Source organism: Myxocyprinus asiaticus, chromosome 36, assembly GCF_019703515.2.
Source record: "Myxocyprinus asiaticus isolate MX2 ecotype Aquarium Trade chromosome 36, UBuf_Myxa_2, whole genome shotgun sequence".
Taxonomy (NCBI): Eukaryota; Metazoa; Chordata; class Actinopteri; order Cypriniformes; family Catostomidae; genus Myxocyprinus; species Myxocyprinus asiaticus.
This window is the reverse complement of record NC_059379.1, coordinates 492,018-515,000: the sequence shown is the minus strand read 5'-3', so window position 1 is coordinate 515,000 and position 22,983 is coordinate 492,018. Positions and strand designations below refer to the sequence as shown.

Below are 22,983 nucleotides of genomic sequence, written 5' to 3'. Positions count from 1 at the left end.
AGCATCTCACAGCAATTTTAAAGACCAGGAGGAAGAGAAATGTGAGTGAGTGGACAGGTCACATGGCGTTCTCTAAAGCTCTTCTGAAGTGGCGATTGATTGGTGAAGGTTACAGCAGTCAACTGTCCATCGATGAGCAGAAGTACATCTTCAGACTGGCCTTCCGTATGTGGAGTGAAGTCTCACCACTGGAGTTTGTGGAGGATCTACACTCGCCTCTGGAGGAGATTGACATCAGATTGGGCTTTGGAACAGGTCAGTGTCACACACCTGTCAGACTGTAAGAACTGTACAAGAATTCTACATACAGCCAGAACTTTCATCTACAGGTTTTTTCACACTTGAGTCCCCTTCATCGACTTGGTCAAAGGAGGGATAACACACTCTCTTAAACTACATAGAAAATTAATTAACCACTAACAAAAGCCTTCATCGTTCAAAATCATAGGACAATGCATCTACGTGTATCTCCTCAGTTAATTCGGGATGACTTCAAGGACTTTAACACTAAAACTTATAGTTCATATAAAATCATTTTGTTTAATCATCGACCCACAACACTTACTTAGTTTACTAATTTTAACTACTAATAGTTAACATAACTAATATTGGCATTATATTCATTCATTTTCTGTAATATCATAATTTCATTTACAGCTGCCTTGAAACAACGCCTGTTGTGAAAAGTGCTATACAAGTAAATTTGACTTGACTCTTTAAAAATAAAACAAACTCCTTTAAAGACCTCAGAAAATTGGGGGCCTGGGTAGCTCAGCAGGTAAAGACACTGACTATCACACCTGGAGTTGCGAGTTTGAATCCAGGGCGTGCTGAGTGACTCCAGCCAGGTCTCCTAAGCAACCAAATTGGTCCGGTTGCTAGGGAGGGTAGAGTCACATGGGGTAACCTCCTCGTGGTCGCCATAATGTGGTTCTCACTCTCGCTTGGGCGTGTGGTAAGTTGTGTGTTGATGCCGCGGAGAATAGCGTGAAGCCTCCACACACGCTATGTCTCCGTGGTAACGCACTCAACAAGTCACGTGATAAGATGCGCGGATTGATGGTCTCAGACGCGGAGGCAACTGAGATTCGTCCTCCACCACCCAGATTGAGGCGAGTCACTGTGCCACCACGAGGACTTAGAGCGCATTGGGAATTGGGCATTCCAAACTGGGAGAAAAAGGGGAGAAAAAAAAAGACCTCAGAAAATTTTTGGACTAAAAAAAAGTTACTTGCTTGTGTTGACGGACTGTATTTCCCATTAAAACAGAAGGTTTGGGACTTTTTTTTTTTTAAATAGCTAAACACCTGTAGTTCACGTCAGAGAACCGTGATTCGCTACTTGCTCTTCCTGGTGGAATCTGAGGGAGGGGCATTTGCATTCTAGAGAGAATTTGATTGGATGTAAGTTTGGTTACGCCCCTGTGGACAAGATGAGTCATTAACATTATTGAAATTCCTTGTTGTTGATTCAAATGATCCAGTTATAATAATAAAAATATGTTTAATTTATATAGCGCCTTTCCAGAGCTCAAGGACGCTTCACAATAAAGAACAGTAACATAACAATCATATAGACAATCATATGTTGCGGGAGCTGAACGACCTGCACACTTTTCAACTGAAGCACTTCTTAACTAGCAGTTTAATCACTTTTCTCAAATGCATCCTGTTTACAGACTATATATGAGATTAATCAGCATATACATACTGTAGATATACAGTAAAATTATAATGAACATCTTCACATTGTGAATAAGCTGTTGACGTAACAATGCACAAAATCCTAAACTCTCTCTATTACACTGAATTTGTAGTCTTTAAAAGCACGAAGAATCCACAACACAGTAACTTCACAGTTCCTAATACTTCAGGATCAAACATCATATGCTGTTACTGCAGGAGCTTATTTCAGGATTTCACAAAATGAGTTGATACATGTTTAAACTAACAGTTTGTCTAAAATTATTTTTGAATCTAAAATTGACAAAAATGAATGAATATGACATGCAAAAATATTGACTATACTTTTTTTCCTCCCCTTTTCTCCCCAATTTGGAATGCCCAATTCCCAATGCGCTCTAAGTCCTCGTGGTGGTGTAGTGACTTGCCTCAATCCGGGTGGTGGAGGACGAATCTCAGTTGCCTCTGCGTCTGAGACCGTCAATCCGCGCATCTTATCACGTGACTTGTTGAGCGTCGTTACCGCGGAGACATAGTGCGTGTGGAGGCTTCACGCTATTCTCCGCGGCATCCACACACAACTCCCCACACGCCCCACCGAGAGCGAGAACCACATTATAGCGAAAACAAGGAGATTACCCCATGTGACTCTACCCTCCCTAGCAACCGGGCCAATTTGGTTGCTTAGGAGACCTGTCTGGAGTCACTCAGCACGCCCTGGATTCAAACTCGCGACTGCAGGTGTGATAGTCAGCGTCAATACTCGCTGAGATACCCAGACCCCGTAAAAAGTTTATTTGAAACAGACATGAACTAAGGCACACATGTTCAATTAAGATTTAAAAGTGGAGTTAAAAAGTGAACCGAGTGAGCCCAGTTCTTTTTGCATTTACACTGTAACTGGTCTTTAAAGTGGACTTGTTCTCATTTTTCTACATTTAAGGTGGTTTTTAAACTAGGCATGTTTGTTGCGGTCCAAATCCGAGTGCGCCCCCTGCAGCATTGGTCTGGTATCAGACTCTGTTGAACCCCAGAGCTTTTCTGTCATCAACTTGCGTCATCACAAACGTGCACATGAACAGGTCACTATATTTGAGTGTTTTTTTAATAATGTGGGGTCATTATGCACACCAGAGTGAATGACACTTGTGCCTCAGTGCATCACATGCCATAATTCAGCAGATGTGCATGTGCAGGAGAAGGAGACTACTGTTGAGGCTCACAAACAATGTTTTTTTTATTTTTTGAGGAGACAGCTGGTTGCAAGCAATGGATTTGCAGCACTGCTTAAACTCTGCCACTCATGGTGCACGTGTGTGTGTGTGTTTTTGTGCAACTGATGATGTAGTCAGGGGCGGACCGGGACTTTTCCCGGTGGGCCAGCCACAAAACGGGGCCGAACACCCCCAAACCCCTGAGTTGCGACCAACTCAGCAGACAAGGCATCACAACATAGTCATATTATGTAGTGAGATGTTTTGGAAAAATAGCTTTATCTAAAAAAGAAAATACTGTAAATATGTAATAATTTTTTGTCCATTTTCTAAACATTTGTTGCAAATTTTCAAAAGTGCGAAAGCGTCTTATATCTAGGAGAACTGATGCGGTAGTTTGTGGGTTGTAGATCTGTCAGAACTGATTTGGCTTTGCTGCCCCCTGCAGGCAGACACCTGGGCTGCTCTCAACGGTTTGACGGCGCAGGTCGTGAGTTTGCTCACGCGTGGTTCCTGGGAGACATTCATTTCGACGATGATGAACATTTCACCGTCCCAAACACAGGCAGCGGGATCAGTCTGCTCAAGGTAAGAGACACAACGCTCACAGACTGAAGCTTTGCCCAACACTTCAGATGCAGATTGTTGCCGTTACATGTTGTTTTTATTGTAAACTTAGAATCAGACGTCCCTGATCTGTCTCCCTCAGGTAGCGGTTCATGAGATTGGTCATGTTTTAGGACTCCCTCACATCTACCGGTCCGGCTCCATCATGCAGCCCAGTTACCTGCCACAGGAAGCTGGATTTGAGATCGACTGGCTGGACAGGAAATCCATTCAGAACCTTTATGGTAAGAACTCTGTAAACACTCATCTGAAGTGAGCTTGTGTTTCCTTTAGCAGACAGTACTAGTCACTAGTTCCGTTACCCATCACCCGTTTGTGTGTGTTTTCTCTGTCAGGTGTGTGTATGGGTCGCTTCAGTACTGTGTTTGATTGGGTCAGAAAGGAGCAGACAGCGTATGGTGAGGTCGTGGTGCGTTTTAACACATACTTCATGCGGGACGGCTGGTACTGGCTTTATGAGAACCGCAATAACAGAACGCGGTACGGCGATCCGGTCGCAGTGCAGGTGGGGTGGCACGGGCTGCCCGCTGGTGGAGTGGACGCTTACATTCATGTGTGGAACCGCAAAACAGACGCTGTTTACTTCTTTAAAGGTAAAATCTGTGTATTGCATTAATGAAAACTACTTGGTCTACATCTCTTATTAGATTTAAAGGAACAGTTCACCCAGAAATCATCTTTTATCATCATTTATTCACCCTCATGCCATCCCAGATTTGTATGACTTTCTTTCTTCTGCAGAACACAAATGAAGATTTTTAGAAATATATTTCAGCTCTGTAGGTCCATACAATGCAAGTGGATGGTGACCAGAACTTTGAAGCTCCACAAAGCACATAAAGGCAGCATAAAAGTAATCCATAAGACTCCAGTGGTTTAATCCATGTCTTCAGAAGTGATATGATAGGTGTGGGTGAGAAACAGATCAATATTTAAGTCCTTTTATACTATAAGTTCTCCTTCCTGCCTAGTAGGTGGCGATATGCACAAAGAATTTGAATTGGCAAAAACAAAAGAAGAAAGTGAAAGTGAAAGTAGAGATTTAAAGTATAAAATGACTTAAATATTGATCTGTTTCTCACCCACACCTATCATATCACTTCTGAAGACATGGATTAAATCACTGGAGTTGTATGGATTACTTTTATGCTGCCTTTATGTGCTTTTTGGAGCTTCAAAGTTCTGGTCACCATTCACTCGCATTGTATGGCCCTTCAGAGCTGAAACATCTGGGATGGCATGAGGGTGAGTAAATGATGAGTGAACTATCCCTTTAAGCAGTTATTATGTATTGATCAATGATCCACCACACACATGTTTTTGACAGTTTTCGGAATAACACACTACCATAATAATTAAAATGATTATTTTTGTTATATGTTATAAGTATGCTGTGCTCAGTATGCACATGTTCTGTATGAATGGAATACCTGGATGACCTACTACATACACTTGCAAAATATATAGTATACAACAGATCAGACAGCCTTATATCAGACTACCAAAAGTTAGGCATTTTTACACAAAATTATAAATGCTAAACAATCATAATTATTTCTGAAATGGTAGCTGGACACCACATGCTGAATTATTTAAAGTCATGTGACAACATTGTAGCACAGCACATAATTAATGGTTATAATAAAGAACTTTAAAGTAGTTTGCATACTAAAAAAAAGTAAGCAGTATACGTTTGATATTCCATTCCGAACACACTTTGATGCATGATATTATGGGATGTTGTGTTTTTAGGTATGCAGTACTGGCGTTATGACAGCGAGAACGATCAGGTGTTCACGCGGGACTCGGACGGACGCTCGTACCCGCGTCTGATCTCTGATGACTTCCCGGGCGTGTCTGGACCACTGGACACTGCGTACTATGACAGGAGAGATGCTCATATCTACTTCTTTAAAGGCACTCAGGCAAGAGCTGCTAGTGTTCACACTTTAACAACATTTTAACAATGCAAGAATGTGATGAAAATATCATAGTTCTGGTCCTAGGTGCTGATTAACAACATGTAGCACTCCAGTCATGTTAAACTACACAACACAATAACTGCAATGACTTGAAACAGCTAATGTGCACTGCACAGCACACATCAGAGAATGGCAACTAACTGCAGTTTACATGTCAGGGATTATATATATATATACTGTATATATGACGTAAAGAAAAAAGAAGTATAAAAGGGTGTTTCTTCAACTTTGTGCACTTTTAGCACTGTGAACCACTAGAACGTCTCGTTCAAACATTTTTCACACTCTCACTAGTTGATTTAATTAGTCTACTAACAATGTCCATCAGTGTGTGTTGATGCATCACAGGAGATTTATGTCATTCAAGTCATGAAAATTCATTTCCAGCACATCTCAAATTCTGTTTAGTTTAATAGAATTCTGTGCTGGAAATGACGCTGATGGAAATGACCTTTTCAAATAAAATGACCGACTCCTTTGTCTTGTTGAGGCTCATTTCATATCTCACATTTTATGTATCTTAAATACACTTTTCTTTCTTTGTTTTGTCTCATATTTCATCTCAAGCATGCTCTTCACTCACACTTTTGTCCACTTGGTTTTCAAGTACACTAACTTTTGAGAAAACTTTATTAGGGGCAAAAAAGTCATTTTCACACTGCAATAAATATTGAAATGATTTCTGTTAATTTCACTCTTTGTTTAGATGATCAGAGTTTAAAACATGTAATAATTTGTGGGGGTCTGGGTATCTCAGCGAGTATTGACGCTGACTATCACACCTGGAGTCACGAGTTTGAATCCAGGGTGTGCTGAGTGACTCCAGCCAGGTCTCCTAAGCAACCAAATTGGCCCGGTTGCTAGGGAGGGTAGAGTCACATGGGGTAACCTCCTCGTGGTCGTGATTAGTGGTTCTCGCTCTCAATGGGGCGTGTGGTGAGTTGTGTGTGGATCGTGGAGAGTAGCATGAGCCTCCACACGCTGTGAGTCTCCGCGGTGTCATGCACAACGAGTCACATGATAAGATGCACAGATTGACGGTCTCAGAAGCGGAGGCAACTGAGACTTGTCCTCCGCCACCCGGATTGAGGTGAGTAACCGCACCACCACGAGGACCTACTAAGTAGTGGGAATTGGGCATTCCAAATTGGGAGAAAAGGGATAAAAAATTTAATAATTAGTATTTTTATAATGTATTTTCATAGTTTAATATTGAAAGACTGAATCAGTCAAATCTAGACATAAAATATGTCTAGATTTATACTTTTGAAAAAGTACTAAAAATAAATGATGAAGGCCTGGTAAAAAGTTTCCAATTCGGTTTTAATGAGACCTTCAAAAAGAAACAAGTTCAAAGGTAATTTCAGTTGAAAATCTGTGAAGTTAAAGAAACACCCATATAAAGGGCTGGATCAGATGTGGAATGTTTAATCACAGTTGCATAATTCATTTTCAGGTGTTTAGATTCGATGTACGAATGAACCGTTTGGCTTCATCTTCACCACAAAAAATCACAGAGGTATTTCCTGCCGTTACCCCCGGTAACCACCCTGTCGGTAACCTGGATGTGGCGTACTTCTCCTACACACACAACACGGTGTTCTTGTTGAAGGGCGCATTGTTCTGGCGTGTGTTGAGCGGAAGAGACCGTCGGCGGAATCCTTCACTGCCGCTGAACGGACTAATGTCACACAGAGACGTGGAGATGCAGTGGTTCGACATCTGTGACGTTCACAGCAGCTCTCTGAGAACCGGCCGCAGGTGACACGCCGACAGCCTCATGTGAGGGTAAAAGTAATGTGTGACATCAGGAACTTTGTTGATTATTTTTCAGTTTTTATGGGGATATCTGTATGAGGCGTGTGAGGTGCCTGATCCAGATGTTTCTTGTTCTGACACAAATGAAGCCCTGAGTGAACAAATGCTGAACCACAAGCATTTAAATATGTTTTAACATACAGTACGCTCATGAGTCACATTATACAGATGTGAATATAATAATAATCCATTTCTTCATTTTAACCTGCATCTGTGCTTTTGATATAACTGAGCTCAAAATGACTGAAATCATTCAATCATTTCTCATTCATCAGTGTTTCTTTGTTGTTTTGTCCTTTTATATGTTTTTGTTTTTTTTTATGTATTTATATGAATCAACACTTAACTCGACACAGCGCGTTAAAGCTTGACAACATTTATTGAAATTGTTTGCTAGAACTTTTTATGTCATAACTATTATAAACTATCTCACAATATTTACTTTTTTAATATTATACTTACATTATGACTTCTTGTGTGCTGGAAATGGACTTCCATAAATATGACTCTTTTATTTATTATTGTTGTTTATTTATTATTTGTTTCCTTAGGAACAAGTTCTTTCAGAATATATGTTTTTATTAAAAAAATTCACCGCTATATTAGTTTGAGTAAATATTTGTTATGTTTGTGAATTGTTTTATGATGCAGGTCACACGGATGTGTGTGTGTGTGTGTGTGTGTGTGTGTGTGTGTGTCAGGTGTGAGTCTTCAGGATATCACCTGTCTCTCTGTCTGTCTCTTCACCTGTTTACATCATATAAACCGCATTATACAGTGTGCTGATGTCTTTGTGTCTCTTTTAAAGTCTTTAAACAGCCTGTGTGTTCTATATGATATAAAAATACATACAATGTGAATTCTTACAGCAAAAATACATTAGGAATTGAATACATGAGTTATTTTGCACAGTTAATGAAAGCCAAACTGTTGCCATGACATTTAGCTTCCAGAAATATTCAAAATATCACGTGTGGTTTGAACACACAGACACACACACACACGCACACACACATACACTCACACACATAGACTGGAGTGGTGTTGGCGTACTGGACTAAAGCACTGAACTGGTAACCAGAAGGTTGTTGTCTCTGTGTGTCATCATCATTGTGTCCTTGAGCAAGGCACTTAACTCCAGGTTGCTCCAGGGGGATTGTCCCTATAATAAGGGCACTGTAATTCACTTTGGATAAAAGCATCTGCCAAATGCATAAAGGTAAATGTAAACAGACACACACACACACAGACACTCACATACACAGAGACACTCACATACACAGAGACACGTACATACACACACTCACTCACACACACACACACACACAGATATACACAGAGAGACACGGAAATACACATACATACTTACACACTCACACAGACATACACTCACACACAGAGACACAGACATACACACATACAGACACAGACATACACTCACACACAGAGACACAGACATACACTCACACACACACACGCACACACACACAGAGACACAGACATATACTCACACACACACACTCACACAGACATACACTCTCTCACACACTCACACATAGACACACACATACACTCACAGACACAGACATACACACGCACAGACACCCACACAGATATGCACTCTCTCACACACTCACACACATAGACACACACTCACTCACACACACACACACAGACATACACTCACACACAGAGACAGACATACACACACTTACACTCACAGACACACACACACTCACAGAGACACAGACATACACTCACACACAGAGAGATACACACACACAGACATACACTCACACACACAGACAGACGCTCACAGACACAGACACAGACATATATACACACACACACACACACACAGACATACACTCACAGACACAGACACTCACACACATTCACAGACATACAGACACACACACAGACATACACTCACACACACACAGATACACAGACATACACTCACACACCCACAGAGAGACACAGACATATACACGCACACACACACACACTCACACACACAGAGACATACACTCACACACACAGACATATACTCACACACAGACACACACACAGACACACACACAGACATACACTCACACAGACATACACTCACACACACACAGAGACAGACACACTCACACACAAACACACACACACACAGTGACAAAGACATACACACACACACAGACATAGACACACAGATACACACACAGAGAGACACAGACACACACACACACTCACACACACAGACACACACTCGCACAGACACTCACACAGACATAGACATACACTCTCACACACACACAGACACACACTCACACACACAGACACACACACACAGACACACTCTCACACACTCACACACAGACATACACTCGCTCGCATAGACACTCACACACAGACACACACTCTCACACACTCACACACACACAGACACTCACACACAGACATACACTCACACACATACACACACACACACACACACACACACAGACACACACTCGCACAGACACTCACACAGACATACATACACATACACACACACACATACTCAGACTATATTATGAACTATATTTTAAAGGTTAATATCTCTTGGTCATGTTTTATTTCTTATGTCCATCTGATGTTTTTTAATGAAACAGATCGAGTGTCTGATAAAATAGAGTGAAATATCCTTTCTGAATAAAATTATTTAATGTCATTGGAAAAACATTTCTTAGCCGTCTTGTGATGTAGGGGCGTTCACATTTTTACTTGTCATTATAACTTTTTTTTAATTTTTTTATATATTTGTCATTTATATCCCCTTTTCTCCCAATTTGGAATGCCCAATTCCCACTACTTAGTAGGTCCTTGTGGTGGTGCGGTTACTCGCCTCAATCCGGGTGGCGGAGGACAAGTCTCAGTTGCCTCCACTTCTGAGACCGTCAATCCGTGCATCTTATCACGTGACTCGTTGTGCATGACACCGCGGAGACTCACAGCATGTGGAGGCTCATGCTACTCTCCACGATCCACACACAACTTACCACACGCCCCATTGAGAGCGAGAACCACTAATCACGACCACGAGGAGGTTACCCCATGTGACTCTACCCTCCCTAGCAACCGGGCCAATTTGGTTGCTTAGGAGACCTGGCTGGAGTCACTCAGCACACCCTGGATTCGAACTCGTGACTCCAGGGGTGATAGTCAGCGCCAATACTCGCTGAGATACCCAGACTCCCTTGTCATTATTATCTTTACTAAAAGAAAAATATTTATGGACCCCCCCCAATGTCTATTTTTTATTTTTATTGGGGGTCCCGGAGTGTAAGTGTAGTATGTATGCTAATGTAAACACAGCCTTTCTCAATCTCTGATTGGTTGACAGCTCTGGAGTGTTGATCTGTCCTGAACCAATGAGAACACTCGATTACTAATTCTGTAAAGAGTTTAAATGTTTTACATTCTCCTCAAATTGGCTAATGTTCTTCTCTCCTGCGATAAACAATGGAAATATATTTTCGTCTCTCAGATCTGTTATATGTTTTCTCGTTAAGGGGAATGGTTTGTCTCTTATTACCTTTTCATTACAGACATGACTGTGAAAAATAGCTGTTGCTATGGAAACACTTGAGTAATAAGTCTCTAAGCATTACAAAGAATTACATTGTTTACGACATCACTCAGACTGATGAGACACCACACACACACACACACACACACACACACACACACTTGGTTAGTTTGTCCTGCAGTGATAACTGATGAATATTTCAGGCAGACTGGTAATTTCACCCACTTATTGGAGCTGAGGTGTGTGTATAACGTCATGCTAGGCAGCAGATTTTCATGGAACGATGCCGATATTCAGAATAATCCACTGTTAACACACACATTGACATTATCATTTTTACATCAGAGCTGATTTCTGTCTGACTGTAATCATAAGAGAATAACAGACACAAATTTTTCGCTTCCTTTAATCTCATATACAGTAGCATAAAAAGTTCTAGGGCACTTTTGAACACATATGGCACACTTAAAAAGTTTGAATTTTGTTAGATTCAAAAAAAGAAATCAAACCAATGTCCATCCAGACATTTTAAAGTGTTTTTGGGGCAACTATACACATCATGTGTGAGTTTAATGTTAAAAAAAAAAAATATATATATATATATATATATATATATATATATATATATATATATATATATATATATACTGGTGGCCAAAAGTTTGGAATAATGTACAGATTTTGCTCTTATGGAAAGAAATTGGTACTTTTATTCAGCAAAGTGGCATTCAACTGATCTCAATGTATAGTCAGGACATTAATAATGTGAAAAATTACTATTACAGTTTGAAAAAAGTTCAGAACTTCTTAAACTACTTCAAAGAGTTCTCATCAAAAAATCCTCCACGTGCAGCGATGACAGCTTTGTAGATCCTTGTTATTCTAGCTGTCAGTTTGTCCAGATACTCAGGTGACATTTCACCCCACACTTCCTGTAGCACTTGCCATAGATGTGACTGTCTTGTCGGGCACTTCTCACACACCTTACAGTCTAGCTGATCCCACAAAAGCTCAATGGGGTTAAGATCCAGAACACTCTTTTCCAATTATCTGTTGTCCAATGTCTGTGTTTCTTTGCCCACTCGAACCTTTTCTCTTTGTTTTTCTGTTTCAAAAGTGTCTTTTTCTTTGCAATTCTTCCCATAAGGCCTGCACCCCTGAGTCTTCTCTTTACTGTTGTACATGAAACTGGTGTTGAGCGGGTAGAATTCAATGAAGCTGTCAGCTGAGGACATGTGAGGTGTCTATTTCTCAAACTAGAGACTCTGATGTACTTATCCTCTTGTTTAGTTGTACATCTGGTCTTCCACATCTCTTTCTGTCCTTGTTAGAGCCAGTTGTTCTTTGTCTTTGAAGACTGTAGTGTACACCTTTGAAATCTTCAGTTTTTTGGGCAGTTTCAAGCATTGTATATCCTTCATTCCTCAAAACAATGATTGACTGACGAGTTTCTAGAGAAAGCTGTTTCTTGCCATTTTTGGCCTAATATTGACCTTAAGACATGCCAGTCTATTGCATACTGTGGCAACTCAAAAACAAACACAAAGACAATGTTAAGCTTCATTTAATGAACCAAATACAGGTGCATCTCAATAAATTAGAATGTCGTGGAAAAGTTCATTTATTTCAGTAATTCAACTCAAACTGTGAAACTCATGTATTAAATAAATTCAATGCACACAGACTGAAGTAGTTTAAGTCTTTGGTTCTTTTAATTGTGATGATTTTGGCTCACATTTAACAAAAACCCACCAATTCACTATCTCAAAAAATTAGAATATGGTGACATGCCAATCAGCTAATCAACTCAAAACACCTGCAAAGGTTTCCTGAGCCTTCAAAATGGTCTCTCAGTTTGGTTCACTAGGCTACACAATCATGGGGAAGACTGCTGATCTGACAGTTGTCCAGAAGACAATCATTGACACCCTTCACAAGGAGGGTAAGCCACAAACATTCATTGCCAAAGAAGCTGGCTGTTCACAGAGTGCTGTATCCAAGCATGTTAACAGAAAGTTGAGTGGAAGGAAAAAGTGTGGAAGAAAAAGATGCACAACCAACCGAGAGAACCGCAGCCTTATGAGGATTGTCAAGCAAAATCGATTCAAGAATTTGGGTGAACTTCACAAGGAATGGACTGAGGCTGGGGTCAAGGCATCAAGAGCCACCACACACAGACATGTCAAGGAATTTGGCTACAGTTGTCGTATTCCTCTTGTTAAGCCACTCCTGAACCACAGACAACATCAGAGGCGTCTTACCTGGGCTAAGGAGAAGAAGAACTGGACTGTTGCCCAGTGGTCCAAAGTCCTCTTTTCAGATGAGAGCAAGTTTTGTATTTCATTTGGAAACCAAGGTCCTAGAGTCTGGAGGAAGGGTGGAGAAGCTCATAGCCCAAGTTGCTTGAAGTCCAGTGTTAAGTTTCCACAGTCTGTGATGATTTGGGGTGCAGTGTCATCTGCTGGTGTTGGTCCATTGTGTTTTTTGAAAACCAAAGTCACTGCACCTGTTTACCAAGAAATTTTGGAGCACTTCAGGCTTCCTTCTGCTGACCAGCTTTTTAAAGATGCTGATTTCATTTTCCAGCAGGATTTGGCACCTGCCCACACTGCCAAAAGCACCAAAAGTTGGTTAAATGACCATGGTGTTGGTGTGCTTGACTGGCCAGCAAACTCACCAGACCTGAACCCCATAGAGAATCTATGGGATATTGTCAAGAGGAAAATGAGAAACAAGAGACCAAAAAATGCAGATGAGCTGAAGGCCACTGTCAAAGAAACCTGGGCTTCCATACCACCTCAGCAGTGCCACAAACTGATCACCTCCATGCCACGCCGAATTGAGGCAGTAATTAAAGCAAAAGGAGCCCCTACCAAGTATTGAGTACATATACAGTAAATGAACATACTTTCCAGAAGGCCAACAATTCACTAAAAATGTTTTTTTTTATTGGTCTTATGATGTATTCTAATTTTTTGAGATAGTGAGTTGGTGGGTTTTTGTTAAATGTGAGCCAAAATCATCACAATTAAAAGAACCAAAGACTTAAACTACTTCAGTCTGTGTGCATTGAATTTATTTAATACACAAGTTTCACAATTTGAGTTGAATTACTGAAATAAATGAACTTTTCCACGACATTCTAATTTATTGAGATGCACCTGTATCTTTCAACTGTGTTTGATATAATGGCAAGTGTATCAATTTTCTAGTACCGAATGATCAATTTATCATGATTACTCAAGGATAAGGTGTTGGAGTGATGGCTGCTGTCTAGATTTGATCAAAAATGACTTTTTCAAATAGTGATGGTGCTGTTTTTTACATCAGTAATGTCCTGACTATACTTTGTGATCAGTTGAATTAAAGTACCAATTTCCTTCCAAACAGCAAAATCTGTACATCATTACAAACTTTTAGCCACCAGTGTATATATACAACAAGAATAAAACTGTCAGACGTCTCTTTACATTATAAACACACTGTAGTTAAACTACAGTCAAGCCACTATTTAAAAAAATATTAATTGAAAATATAAATGTATACTAAATATAAACTAATAAAACAAAAAAAAAATCCCATATTATAAAACTGAGTCGAAATATAGTGATAAACAGCAGCAATTCACTAAATATTTTGGTTAAAAAAAAGAAGGCAACATCGTTTAAGTCTGCACAGGGCTCAAGTGATTCAGTGAATAATTTATTTCTTTATTTTTTAATTAACATTTTTATTGATTCATAAATTAACACAAAAAATACAACAACATATATATAATCAATCAAATACTTTAAACATTAAACCCCCACTATATCCCCTCCCACTACCAAACTCTCAACCCACCCTGACCCCCCCACGAACACCCCTGTAGTCAACAGAATATAGACACACACACACACACACACACACACACACAGAAAAACTAAAACAACAACATAAAATAACATACAATAATCAAGTATAATAAAAAAATATATATAATTACTCCCTCCACCGCCCCACCTCGAGATTCCCTCAAAAATGCTAAATAATTGCCCCATTTCTTATTGTAAGATTCCCTAACCCCCATCCTAATGCTCGACCCCTCCTCGAAGGCAGCCACCCTCCCCATCTCCGCGCACCACTCCGGGAATGAGGGTGCTCCATCCGACTTCCAACTCCTCAAAATAACCTGTCTACCAATCATCACACCAGTCAAAACCCAGTCCTTCGTGTGCTTATCCTCTAAATCCATGACCTCCCTATCTCCCAAAATACAGAGTCTGGGGCAGAACGAGACCTGAGTGCCCAACACATCACACACAAAACTTTGCACCTTCAGCCAAAATTCTTGGATCTTAAAGCACCCCCAAAAAACATGGATGGTGTCTCCATCTTCAGTATGGCATCGCTAGCAGATGGGTGTGTCCTTAAGACCAAGCCTATACAATCTAGGGGGGTCCAGTAGAACCGATGCAAAATCTTAAATCGCATCAGACAGATCCTTGCATCTCTAGATGCAGAACTGATGTTTTTTAGGATCCTAGCCCACACTCCCTCCTACAATAACAAAATTAAATCTTCCTCCCATAATCTCTTAAGAGAAGTTAAAGCTCCATCCCCCAGACTCTGAATTAGAAGGGAGTAATACACTGATGCCTCATGACCCTTCCCAAAAGCAGTAATCACCACTTCCAGAGTATCTGCCGCTCTAGGGGGGTGTGTGCTACTCCCAAAAACAGAGCAGAGCAGGTGGCGCAGCTGTAAATACCTAAAGAACTGAGATCTGGGGATCTCAAAATGTTGAATCACATTTTCAAAAGATCTCAATACTCCACTCTCATACAGGTCACCAAGTGTATTAACCCCCCTCACAATCCAATCTGACCAACAGAAAGGGCACTTATTAATACATAGTTTAGGGTTCAGCCATATGCTTGAGGCTACGTTTAAATAAATATCAGAATTAAACACTCTGGACACTTTTGTCCATATCGAGTGCAAATGCAAAGTAACGGGATGCAACTTAACCTCTCCGGCTAGTTTAATCGAAAGGCTTTGCAGTGGCGAGATAGGGGCAAGAACTTCCTTTTCAATACAAAACCAGGGAGGAGCTCTCTCAGGTGGAAGCGACCAATGAGCCAAATGTCTAAGACCGAATGCATAATAATAAAACAAAATCTTGGGTAGGCCTAACCCACCATTGTCAATCAGCCTATGTAACTTATTGAAATTTAACCTGGGATGTTTACCATTCCAAATGAAGGACTTCGCTATGCTATCAAATTGCTTGAATATTTATGTAAACTAGTTCATTTATATGAACTGTCCAAAAGAACCGACTAACTAAAATGAACAGAAGTTCCCAATTATAATATGTGACGGGGTTTTTATTTATTTATTTATTTATTTTAAGCAGTTAATTTAAATGAAGTGTCAGAATGAACCAATTCACTTCAATGATTCAGTTTTCCCAGGACGGTTCAGGCGAGTGTGTTTGATTACTCCCTCGACTTCATTGCTGCGTTCACGGTATAATGTGAGATATGTCGCTTCACTCTGTATTTTGTTCGAGCTCTGTGAAGCGTGCAGTTAATTTCACTCAAGACTGATTATGAGGCAGATTCCACTTTCCTGAAATGTGTGTCACTCCGGCCAGATGATGATGATGATGTCATTACCCTCACACGTGACTTTGTTCATTATTCTGGGGAGTCTGATCACGTGACGTTGTTATGTGACTGCCGCAGGCCGTCCGCACACTGAAGAACAGAGAGAAACCGACATGAACCCTCAAACCCAGAGCTCTTCAGTCTTCTGTTAGAACACTTTCCTTCAGAAAGAGAATTGAACTCAAATGATTCACATAAGTGAATGAATCTGAACTGTGCATTCATATTTGATCAGATCTACTGGACTGACAGTATCAATAGTGAAATGAAGCTCATACTGATCATCAGACTCACACAACTCAAGCAAGTCACATCACTCTTTTTCATGAGAAGTGACCCCTGACCCCAGTGTCACAAAACAATGCTGTTCTGTGGAAAACTCAGTAACTCAGATATGTGATTGATAATGAACATTATAAATTATGAACTATAATGTGATTTTGCTATAAACACAGCACACGTCTGTCTGTATTGGACAAAAATACTGTATAATTACTCTCTCTGTGGAATCAAAGACGCATTTTTCCAGATGTCACGACTGAACTTTTCTACAAATATGTTTGTTTGTTTTTTTTTTGCCGTGGCGTTTTAATTTATTTTTTATTTTTGACATTTCATTGTTTTCACCTGAAGAATAAAGAATGATTCTATTACCAGCAGAATCTTTCAATCCGTTGGAAAAAATCAACTCACATGAAAATACACAGCCGCAACAGCAGACAGATGAACACATCATAAAAGATAAAAGAGAGAGAGAGAGCCCTGGGTAAATAATGTAAATACTCATGCTTTACCTTTAATTTCAGTGGTCAAGGGTCACAAAAATTAATTTCGACTCGTCCCTCCTTTTCTTTAAAAAAGCACAAATGTGTGTTCCAGTGAGACACTTACAATGGAAGTCAATGGGGTCAATTTTTGGAGGTTTAAAGGCAGAAATGTGATGTTTATAATTTTATAAAAGCACTTACATTAATTCTTCTGTTAAAACTTGTGGATTATTTGAGCTGTAAAGTTGTTTAAATGGTCATTTTAGGGTTTTAGAGTGTACAGCATTATATCGTCATGGCAACGAAGTTGTAAAATTGTCTATATCTTTCCACAGATACGGTTAGTAAGTGATTTAATCACAGTAAAATCATGTTAACACACATATTGTTTATGTCTTGTGTCTATACATTTGAAACAGTGAGTATTTTAATGTTTACAGATTGACCCCATTGACTTCCATTGTAAGTGTCTCACTGGAACACACATTTAAAGAAAAGGAGGGAGGAGTCGAAATAAATGTTGTGGTAATCAACATTATGACACAAATGCTGTCGATTGAGCTGAACTTGTATTGAACTTTCCTTGATTTTTTGTTTAAACATTCCAATGATCCATATACCGTAGGATATAACACTGAAGGAATCAGCTGTAGAAGAGAGAATGAAATAATAAAAGAGCATCAGGCAGTTGATTGTTCATTCAGTGGATTCAGTCGAGTATTGAGATGATTGTGAAGAAGTGTTTATATGTTTGATTCATTTAAAACACACACATCTCCTCACACTGTCAGTCACTCAGCGTTGTGAATGTACTGATGACACATTAGTACACACAGTGTAAACACACATTTATGAGTGTTAATCATCACTATTCACAGTAGAAACATCAAACTGAGTCAGTTGTTACGTGATTGTATTCTACTACAAGTGTTTATATAATTACAGTCAAACATACCATAAAAATAAACAAAGCACTGATATAATATCAGAAAATGATTATCATTTGCTTTGAGTTCAGCTCATTCTTTTTATTTTTTATTTTTTATCCCTTTTTCTCTCCAATTTGGAATGCCCAATTCCCACTACTTAGTAGGTCCTCGTGGTGGCGCGGTTACTCACCTCAATCCGGGTGGTGGAGGACAAGTCTCAGTTGCCTCCGCTTCTGAGACCGTCAATCCGCGCATCTTATCACGTGACTCGTTGTGCATGACACCGTGGAGACTCACAGCATGTGGAGGCTCATGCTACTCTCCACGATCCACACACAACTTACCACACGCCCCATTGAGAGCGAGAACCACTAATCACGACCACGAGGAGGTTACCCCATGTGACTCTACCCTCCCTAGCAACCAGGCCAGTTTGGTTGCTTAGGAGACCTGACTGGAGTCACTCAGCACGCCCTGGATTCAAACTCACGACTCCAGAGTGTGATAGTCAGCGTCAATACTCGCTGAGATACCCAGACCCCTAGAAATATTAGTATTAGAAATAAAGTTGAAACTGCGATATAAAGTCACTGCAAGCCATTTTCAACGAAGTTCAAATTGTAATATAGAAAGTAAAAATTGCAAGATATAAACTCACAATTAAAGAAACGAAGTTGAAATTTCGAGATAAAGTTACAATTGTGAGATATAAATTTGCAATTGTTAGAAATAGCCGAAATTAGGAGATATGGTCAAAACTTCAAGAAATAAACTTGAAATTTCGAGATAAAGTCAGCATTGCAAAAAAAAGTTGAATTTACAAGAAATAAACAATTACGAGATATAAAGTCCTAATTGCGAGAAATAGTTGAAATTGCGAGATAAAAACGTGCTATTGCATGATATAGACCATTTCAAGCATGTAAATAATAACAAAGGAACTGAAGCTTCCGGTCTCATTACCTGATCCTTTAAATACGTTTCTGAGTTAACATATTTTCTCAAATAACGTGAAACGCTTACTTGAAGTGACTTATCCAGACATGTTGTTGATACTGAGCGTAAACGAGAGAGAGAGGCGATGAAAGTGTCTCGTAGTTTAGATGCTCATAATTATTTCCTCATCGGAGAGATCGGGAATATTGGATCACTCCTGTTATAATCAATGAAGCCGTTCAATGAAGCTGCGGGACCTGAGCACAAGGTAAGGATTTATTTTTTGTGTTCCTAATATGAACGTCAGTTTGGATAAAAGCTGTTTGCTAAATGACTAATTGTAATGGTAAACTTGCGCAGCTTCATTCATTATTATGGGAGTGATCTATAGTCACTTTATCAGCTCTATTTAGTTGGCATATATTTCGTTCACCTAACAGAGATAAGACGTGTGCTACAGTTGTTAGTACTGCATGTATCCAGCTGTCTCACTTCACTGCTGCGGCTCATACGTACATTTGTCATTGCTTTTTCCGAGAGCTAAACACTTTAATTTCCGTTAGTTCCAGGCATCCAGGGAGCATCCTGCCACCTAACAACATTCCACATTTTAATAATGACATTTTATGAAAATTGTGTTAAATTCAGTATGAATGAAGCACCTCCTGCTGTTGTTTAAAAGACTTCGACAACTAGTAGGAAATGCTCAAGGAACAAAGACATCACTTCCTTAAACTGACAAACAGCCCTTGAAATGGTCTATAAACTGGCATTCATGAACAAATAAATTGGTGAAAATGACCTCTTTCATGTTCTTTTATTCCATGGCAGGATCAGGCCTCCAAAGTTTTGCTTATGTCACATAAATGCATAAATAGAGCTTTCAAACAATGAAAAAAATCTGTTCACAAAAAAAAGAACACCTTGTTATCACACACACACACACACACATTCACTCACACAGGCACACACACACACACACATTCACTCACACACACACTCACACACACACACTCTCACCCACACATTCACTCACACACTCACTCACACATTCACTCACACACACACACTCACACATTCACTCACACACACAAACACACGAACACACACTCAAACACACTCACACACACTCACGTGCACACACAAATATACACACAAACACTCTCACACACATACTCTCTCACACACAGACACACATGCACACAAACACACATACTCTCACGCACACACTGCCACACACACACTCTCTCACACACAAACACACACTGATTGAGGTGTGGTCATGCTGCTCTCAGTGCAGTTGACTCTGAGATCTGTATTTAAGTCTCTCAGTGGATTTACAGGTATCTGACAGCTGTCTTCATTAAATATTTACATGACAGAAGACTTCAGTGAATAATTCATATCAGCTGTATTTGAGCTCATAATATACTGTCATAAAGTGTGTTTATTCTCTGTAAAATTATGTTTTGCCAATGACATCAATATTTTAGTGACTAGTTCATATTCAGTGATAGCTTACTGGTCAGTGATTTTGTAATCAGTGATCAATAGTTTAGGTCTAGTTTACTCAAAATGAAAATTCTGTCATCATTTACTCACCCTGATGTTGTTCCAACCCCGTATGACTTTCTTTCACAGAAAAGAATTAGATGTTAGACGGAATGTTATTCTCATTACAGTCCATTCAATGAAAGTCAATGGTGACTGAGGCCTAAAATCTCCTTTTGTGTTCCTCTGAAGAAAGTAAGTAGCCTAATACAGGTTTGGAACAACAGGAAAGTGAGTAAATGATGACAGAACTGTCATTTATGCATGAATAAACTATCTTAGACTTATGGCATTGTGTGCTGAAAGCACATTGATTTTTGTAGAGCACTTTTGTAAAGTGTTGAATGACTCATTTTCAGTTTGCATGTCTGTTTAATGAAGCAGATGATATGAGTCAGGTGGCTACAGTCATTGTGTTTATTATGATATCATGATTATGTGTGTGAGCGCGCGTGTGAGTGTGTGTGACTGTGTGTGTGTGTGTTTGTATGTGAGAGTGTGTTTGTGTGTGTGCGTGTGAGTGTGAAAGTGTGTGTGCGTGTGAGTGTGAAAGTGTGTGTGTTTGTGAGTGTGTCAGTGTGTGTGCGTGTTTGTGAGTGTGTGTGAGTGTGAGAGTGTGTGTGCGTGCATGTGAGAGTGTGTGTGCGAGTGTGTGTTTTTGTGTGTTAGTGAGAGTGTGTGTGGTGGAAAACGAGAGTGAGGAAACAGGAGAAGAGAGGAAAACACGTGCGCATTTCCTCCTGCTGTAGCGCGAGCACATTCACGCTCATTAGAGTACACGCGCTCTCGCTCAGTCCGGTTACCGGAGCCGCTTCAGTTCGGTTCAGTGGGATTTCTCGCCTGATGATGGTGAAGACGAGGAAGTTTTTGGGTGCTGTTTGAAGACTTTCGAGCAGGACGCAGATCTGTGGAGGATGAGCTCGTAAACTACAGCAGACTGACTGACATCATCGATTAACGGTGAGATTCACACAGAACCGGACTCACCGGTGGGTCTGATCCGGTCTGGTTGAGTTTAATTGTGTTTCGTGTGTGTGTGTGTGTGTGTGTGTGTGTGTGTGTGTGTGTTGGTTCACTGCGCAACCATGAAAAACGAGAAGGACGGTGTGTCCTTTTTATATCATCTACTATCAAATGTCCCATAGTAAAAACATTTATTTTTTTTAAAGTACTATTGAGTATCATATATAAATACAGTGATGTATGTTTTTGGAAATGATTCAGCACCACAAAATGTAACAAAGTACCATAGTATCACCATCTGATAGCATCACTTTACTATAGTTCTGCCACAGGACTCTTTTGGAAAGGTTGACTGTGAAAGGATGTTTCGTTTTTTTTAACATTAGTGAGTGATAGAAAGCGTGAACTATTGCTGAAGTAATCCGAACTGATCAGACTGATTGATTGGATTGATCAGATCACAATACATTTATATGTGAGAGTGTAGTCGAATATCAGTGTGTTGATACTTGGAAATAATGCACTGATCTAAAGAACCTAATGGAACATCAAGAACCTTTTTCATGTAGACTAGTGACAGCACTCCAGGACGACAGGTGTCAGCATAGAGTCCAAAACCACAAGTGCTACTGGGACCGATGCGATGAGTAAGAGCCAACTAAAATCTCTCAGTAGTTTATGCATGTCGCGTAGACTCTTTTAATTTTTTAAATCAGGATAAAATCAATCCGGTTGATGATTTCAAAGGTACAGTTTACATGCGCGCTAAAAAAAGTGATCGTTTGATGTGTGCGTTTATATGTCAAAAGCATAAAATCTGAATTGATCTTGTGACATGCGTTCACTGCATGATTTTACAGCATTCCCTCACCGTTTGAAGGGGTGCCTTTTAACAATGCATGAATGAACCTGCAATGACCACGGACATTCGCCATTACACAGTCGTTAAATTAAGGTGAAACTGGAGCACTTTGTGTTCACTATTAAAGTTTATATTTGATTAGGTTATACCTCATTTATATTTTTGCGGGAGTTTGGAGTGAGCCTCTGTAGACGACGCACACATCAGAGCTCTTGACGCGGTACATCTTCAAGCGCTCTCAAGAGAGCTGAAAGGCCGGTCACACTAGACTTTGTGCATGTGGAATTATTTTGTACAACGCAACGAATGAGGATATTATGTTGCGCGAGGGCTTCTAGTTTTAAAAATAATTAATCAAGGGGGGGCCTGGGCAGCTCAGCGAGTAAAGACGCTGACATTCACACCTGGAGTCGCAAGTTTGAATCCAGGGCATGCTGAGTGA

The 22,983-nt window shown here is 40.0% G+C and overlaps 2 protein-coding genes across 2 annotated transcripts in view; both read left to right on the top strand.

Moving 5' to 3' along the window:
* Positions 1-8,043, top strand: part of mmp21 (matrix metallopeptidase 21) — an 11,967-nt gene extending 3,924 nt beyond the window's left edge. The window contains exons 2-7 of the mRNA XM_051673604.1: positions 1-255; positions 3,345-3,484; positions 3,606-3,747; positions 3,859-4,116; positions 5,276-5,448; positions 6,962-8,043. The exon at positions 1-255 is cut by the window's left edge and continues 424 nt beyond it. Coding sequence (XP_051529564.1) covers positions 1-255; positions 3,345-3,484; positions 3,606-3,747; positions 3,859-4,116; positions 5,276-5,448; positions 6,962-7,270 — 1,277 coding nt within the window. The 3' untranslated portion in view covers positions 7,271-8,043. The remainder of the gene's footprint in view (positions 256-3,344; positions 3,485-3,605; positions 3,748-3,858; positions 4,117-5,275; positions 5,449-6,961) is intronic.
* A 13,207-nt stretch (positions 8,044-21,250) lies between these two features.
* The window catches only part of ctbp2l (C-terminal binding protein 2, like), a 53,668-nt gene continuing 51,935 nt past the window's right edge, over positions 21,251-22,983 (top strand). The window contains exon 1 of the transcript XR_007894814.1: positions 21,251-21,676. The gene's annotated coding sequence lies outside the window, so the exon portion shown is untranslated. The remainder of the gene's footprint in view (positions 21,677-22,983) is intronic.